General features: G+C 47.1%; 1 protein-coding gene across 1 annotated transcript in view; it reads right to left on the reverse strand.

The window, feature by feature from the left end:
• LOC110441629 (vacuolar protein sorting-associated protein 13B-like) overlaps positions 1–7,249 on the reverse strand; it is a gene marked incomplete at its 3' end in the record, with an annotated part of 72,222 nt that overhangs the window by 7,032 nt on the left and 57,941 nt on the right. Inside the window, exons 11-12 of the mRNA XM_021484820.1 lie at positions 5,642–5,817; positions 1,020–1,184 (exon numbers count right to left, since the gene is read on the reverse strand). Coding sequence (XP_021340495.1) covers positions 1,020–1,184; positions 5,642–5,817 — 341 coding nt within the window. The remainder of the gene's footprint in view (positions 1–1,019; positions 1,185–5,641; positions 5,818–7,249) is intronic.

Below are 7,249 nucleotides of genomic sequence, written 5' to 3' on the forward strand. Positions count from 1 at the left end.
TATCACACAGCTACACTGTAAGTGTACGTACACCGAGTTATCACACAGCTACACTGTAAGTGTACGTATACCGAGTTATCACACAGCTACACTGTGAGTGTACGTACACCGAGTTATCACACAGCTACATTGTTAGTGTACGTACACCGAGTTATCACACAGCTACACTGTGAGTGTACGTACACCGAGTTATCACACAGCTACATTGTTAGTGTACGACACCGAGTTATCACACAGCTACACTGTTAGTGTACGTACACAGAGTTATCACACAGCTACATTGTAAGTGTACGTACACCGAGTTATCACACAGCTACATTGTAAGTGTACGTACACCGAGTTATCACACAGCTACACTGTAAGTGTACGTATACCGAGTTATCATACAGCTACACTGTGAGTATACATATATTTTCCTTCTCAAATCTGTCTTGCTCTAAACTAAGAAGCTACCAGCCAAATATTGGGATTCTATGCCTTTCAATTCTTCAAAAGAAGTCGATTAAAGTGTTTGACATATTTGACCTCTGTGACCTTGAAAGTATGTCAAGGTAATTTTCATTTGCACAGATTGTCCAGTTTCATCCTAAAAAGCTACCAGCCAAATATTAAGATTCTATACCTTTCAGTTGTTCTTTAGAAGTCATTTGAAGTTTTCGACATATCTAACCCTTGTGACCTTGAAAGTATGTCAAGGTCTTTTTCGTTCTCAAACTTTGTCTGGCTATAACAAAGGAAGCTTTCAGTCAATCCTAAGGGGGATTATCTGTCCACTGTACATGTTAAGTTTCCTAACTGTCGTTGTTCCTGAAACAGTATGGTCAATCCTAAGGGGGATTAACTGTCCACTGTACATGTTAAGTTTCCTACCTGTCGTTGTTCTGGAAGCAGTATGGTCAATCCTAAGGGGGTTTACTGTCCACTGTGCATGTTAAGTTTCCTACCTGTTGTTGTTCCTGAAGCAGTATGGTCAATCCTAAGGGGGATTAACTGTCCACTGTACATGTTAAGTTACCTACCTGTCGTTGTTCTGGAAGCAGTATGGCCAATCCTTAGGGTGATTAACTGTCCACAGCCGACACAGTTTGTCTGTGTCCTGTTTTTCAACCACTGCCCGCTCTACTTGTGAGATCAGACCAGTTGTCAGTGCGAGGGCCTGGCTGGATGTCTCATCTTCATCATTTCTGTGAGATTGACGACAACAACGTTATTATCTATGGTAATGAGGTAGAAAGCATAATTACTGGAAATAGGACAGTCAATATAACATGCTGCCATTGTTTAACTGGAAAATTACACTGCAGGTTAATTTTTGCCTTGTTCGCCATTCACAATGATGGGGAATTTATTATTAGAGCAAACTACTGACCGATTGGTCAAAAGAGGTATGAACTGTGGCTATGTTTAGCCTCCTATAAACCTGTAAGTATGTGCACACCTTCCTGGAGATAGAGGCTGATTAAAAATAACAGATGGATAGGGGTTAGACTATAAACCTTCCTATAAGGTTAGGGTTAGGGTATAAACCTTCCTATATGGGTAGAGTTAGGGTATAAACCTTCCTATATGGTTAGGGGTAGGGTATAAACCTTCCTATATGGTTAGGGTTAGGGGATAAACCTTCCTATATGGTTAGGGTTAGGGTATAAACCTTCCTATAAGGTTAGGGTTAGGGTATAAACCTTCCTATATGGTTAGAGTTAGGGTATAAACCTTCCTATATGGTTAGGGTTAGGGTATAAACCTTCCTATATGGTTAGGGCTAGGGTATAAACCTTCCTATAAGGTTAGGCACAGGGGAACAATAGCCACAAATCGCGGACCACGGACACAGGGGAACAATGGATCACAGATCGCGGACCACTGACACAGGGGGACAATGGACCACAGATCACCTACCACCCAAACAGAGGGACAATGGACCACAGATCATGGACAACGGACACAGGGGAAAAATGGATCACAGATCGCAGACCATAGACACAGATGGACAATGGACCACAGATCGCAAACCATGGACACAGGGGAACAATGGATCACAGATCACGGACCACGGACACAGAGAGACAATGGACCACAGATCACGGACAACGGACACATGGGAACAATAGACCACAGATCGCAGACCACAGAAACAGGGGAACAATGGACCACAGATCACAGACAGAGAGGGACAATGGACCACAGATCACGGACAAAGGACACAGGGGAACAATAGACCACAGATCACGGACCACGAAACAGGGGAACAATGGACCACAGATCGCCAACCATGGACACAGGGGAACAATGGACCACAGATCACGGACCACTCAGATCGCCAACCATGGACACAGGGTAACAATGGACCACAGATCACGGACCACGGACACAGGGGAACAATGGACCACAGATTGCGGACCACGGACACAGATAGGGGAACAAGAGCCACAGATCACTGACCACTGACACAGGGGAACAATGGACCACAGATTGCGGACCACGGACACAGGGGAACAATGGACCACAGATGAACAATGGACCACAGATCGCCCACCACGGACACAGGGGAACAATGGACCACAGATTGCGGACCACGGACACAGGGGAACAATGGACCACAGATCCCGGACCATGGACACAGGGGAACAATGGACAACAGATCGCCCACCACGGACACAGGGGAACAATGGACCACAGCTCGCAGACCAAGGACACAGGGGAACAATGGACCACAGATCATGGACCACGGAAACAGGGGAACAATGGATCACGGATCACAGACACAGAAGAGAGGGACAATGGACCACAGATCACGGAGAAAGGACACAGGGGAACAATAGGCCTCAGATCACGGACCACGAAACAGGGGAACAATGGACTACAGATCGCCAACCATGGACACAGGGGAACAATGACCACAGATCACGGACAAAGGACACAGGGGAACAATAGACCACAGATCACGGCCCACGAAACAGGGGAACAATGGACCACAGATCTCGGACCATGAACACAGGGGAACAATGGACCACAGATCACCGAACACGCACACAAAGGGACAATGGACCACAGATCACCGACCATGCACACAGAGGGACAATGATCCACAGATCAACGACCACGCACACAGAGGGACAATGGACCACAGATCCCCGACCATGCACACAGAGGGACAATGATCCACAGATCAACGACCACGCACACAGAGGGACAATGGATAACAGATCACAGACACAGAGGGACAATGGACCACAGATTACTGACCACGGACACAGATGATAATGGACCACAGATCACCGACCACAGACTCAGGGGAACAATGGATAACAGATCACAGACACAGAGGGACAATGGACCACAGATTACTGACCACGGACACCGATGGATAATGGACCACAGATCACCGACCACAGACTCAGGGGAACAATGGATAACAGATCACAGACACAGAGGGACAATGGACCACAGATCCCCGACCATGCACACAGAGGGACAATGATCCACAGATCAACGACCACGCACACAGAGGGACAATGGATCACGGACAACGGACACAGGGGAACAATGGACCACAGATCGCCGACCACGGACACAGGGGAACAATGGACCACAGATCATGGACCACGCACACAGAGGGACAATGGATAACAGATCATAGACAACGGGCACAGGGGAACAATGGACCATAGATCGTTGACCACGCACACAGGGGAATAATAGCCACAGATCACGGACCACGGACACAGGCGAACAATGGACCACAGATCACGGACCATGGACACAGGGGAACAATGGACCACCGATCTCGGACAACGGACACAGGGGAACAATGGAACACAGATCTCGGACAACGGACACAGGGGAACAATGGATCACAGATCGCGGACCACTGACACAGGGGAACAATGGACCACAGATCCCGGACCATGGACACAGGGGAACAATGGACCACAGATCACGGACCACGGACACAGGGGAACAATGGACCACAGATCGCGGACCACTGACACAGGGGAACAATGGACCACAGATCACTGACCACGCACACAGGGGAACAATGGACCACAGATCACCGACCACGCACACAGAGGGACAATGGATAACAGATCATAGACAACGGACACAGGGGAACAATGGACCATAGATCGTTGACCACGTACACAGGGGAATAATAGCCACAGATCACGGACCACGGACACAGGGGAACAATGGACCACAGAATGCAGACCACTAACACAGGGGAACAATGGATCACGGATCACAGACACAGAGGGACAATGGACCACAGATCACGGACAACGGACACAGGGGAACAATGGACCACAGATCGCGTAGACCACAGATCGCCGACCACAGAAACAGGGGAACAATGGACCACAGAACGCAGACCACGAACACAGGGGAACAATGGATCATAGATCGCAGACCACGCACACAGAGGGACAATGATCCACAGATCATCGACCACTGACACAGATGGACAATGGACCACAGATCACGGACCACGGACACAGGGGAACAATGGACCACAGATCCCCGACCACGCACACAGAGGGACAATGATCCACAGATCATCGACCACTGACACAGATGGACAATGGATCACTGATCATGGACAACGGACACAGGGGAACAATGGACCACAGATCACGGACCACTGACACAGGGGAACAATGGACCACAGATTCCCGACCACGCACATAGAGGGACAATGATCCACAGATCATCGACCACTGACACAGATGGACAATGGATCACAGATCATGGACAACGGACACAGGGGAACAATGGATCATAGATCGCAGACCACGCACACAGAGGGACAATGGACCACAGATCGCAGACCACTGACACAGATGGACAATGGACCACAGATCGCAGACCATGGACACAGGGGAACAATGGACCACAGATCGCGGACCATGGACACAGAGGGACAATGGACCACAGATCGCGGACCACGGACACAGGGGAACAATGGACCACAGATTGCGGACCACGGACACAGGGGAACAATGGACCACAGATCACCAACCACGCACACAGAGGGACAATGGATAACAGATCATAGACAACGGACACAGGGGAACAATGGACCACAGATCACGGACCACGGACACAGAGGGACAATGGACCACAGATCATGGACAACGGACACAGGGGAACAATGGATCACAGATCGCAGACCTTGGACACAGATGGACAATGGACCACAGATCGCAGACCATGGACACAGATAGACAATGGACCACAGATCATGGACAACGGACACAGGGGAACAATGGATCACAGATCACGGACCACGGACACAGAGGGACAATGGACCACAGATTACTGACCACGGACACAGATGGATAATGGACCACAGATCACCGACCACAGACTCAGGGGAACAATGGACCACAGATCGCAAACCATGGATTAAGAGGGACAATGGACCACAGAGTGTGGACAACGGACAAACAGGGACAATTGACCACAAGTTACTGACCACAGACACAGAGGGCAATGGACCACGGACAAATAGTGATTGAACAGCCCACATGCTATCTGATGATGGTAGGGTGGAAAAATAACTTTGATTTCTTAAATGTTCCTGTGTGAACACCTTCATGTTTCACGTATTGTTAAAGTTGAAATGTCGGAAAAATATACGAACTTGAGTTTAAAGTTGAGTGAGTGAGATACGTCAGATCCAGAACAGTACAGTTGTAGTTCTCTCCCTTGACCCGGGATCTCTAGCTGTTGTTGTGTTTTCAGTTTTGGAGTGTCCAATTTGACAAATACGGGCCGTGGAAGATGTGATCGCAACACATACAGAGGGCTGAGCAGTACCTATAATAAACAACACATATACAGGGCTGATACTTACCTATAACAAAACCACATACAGATGGTTGAGCAGTGCCTATAATAGACACACATACAGAGGGCTGAGGAGGACCTATAAAAAACAACACATACAGAGGGCTGAGCAGAACCTATAACAAAACCACATACAGATGGGTGAACAGTGCCTAGAATAAACACACATACAGAGGGCTGAGGAGTACCTATAATAAACATCACATACAGAGGGCTGAGCAGACCCTATAATAAACAACACATACAGAGGGCTGAGCAGTACCTATAACAAAACCACATACAGATGGTTGAACAGTGCCTATAATAAACACACATACAGAGGGCTGAGCAGGACCTATAATAAAAAACACATACAGAGGGCTGAGCAGACCCTATAATAAACAACACAAACAGAGGGCTGAGCAGTACTTATAATAAACACACATACAGAGGGCTGAGCAGGACCTATAATAAACAACACATACAGAGGTCTGAGCAGTCCCTATAATAAACAACACAAACAGAGAGCTGAGCAGACCCTATAATAAACAACGCATACAGAGGGCTGAGCAGTACCTATAACAAAACAACAAACAGATGGGTGGGCAGTGCCTATAATAAACACACATACAGAGGGCTGAGCAGTACCTATAATAAACCCACATACAGAGGGCTGAGCAGGACCTATAATAAACAACACAAACAGAGGGCTGAGCAGTACCTATAATCAACACACATACAGAGGGCTGAGCAGTACCTATAATAAACAACACAAACAGAGGGCTGAGCAGACCCTATAATAAACAACACATACAGAGGGCTGAGCAGACCCTTTAATAAACAACACATACAGAGGGCTGTGCAGTTTCTATGTAAAATAACACATACAGAGGGGTGAGCAGGACCTATAATAAACAACACATACAGAGGGCTGAGCAGTTTCTATGTAAAACAACACATACAGAGGGCTGAGCAGGACCTATAATAAACAACACATACAGAGGGCTGAGCAGACCCTATAATAAACAACACATACAAAGGGCTGAGCAGACCCTATAATAAACAACACATACAGAGGGCTGAGCAGTTTCTATGATAAACAACACATACAGAGGGCTGAGCAGGACCTATAATAAACAACACAAATAGAGGGATGAGCAAGACCTATAATAAACAAGAGGTCCAAGAGGGCCTGTATCGCTCACCTGAATATTTAAGCAGTCATAGCAAAATATTCTCATTAAATATTATATTGCACTAAAAATATTTCCCTCGCAAACTTTGTTGGCTCCATCTGTTGAAACTACCAGCAAAATATTATTATAAGATTCTATGCTTTTAGATTCTTCTTCAGAAGTTGCTTGACATATTTTTCCCTGTGATCTTGTAAGTAGGTCAATGTCATTTTCCTTCTCAAATTGGT

The sequence above is a fragment of the Mizuhopecten yessoensis genome, unplaced genomic scaffold, assembly GCF_002113885.1.
Source record: "Mizuhopecten yessoensis strain PY_sf001 unplaced genomic scaffold, ASM211388v2 scaffold716067, whole genome shotgun sequence".
Lineage (NCBI taxonomy): Eukaryota > Metazoa > Mollusca > Bivalvia > Pectinida > Pectinidae > Mizuhopecten > Mizuhopecten yessoensis.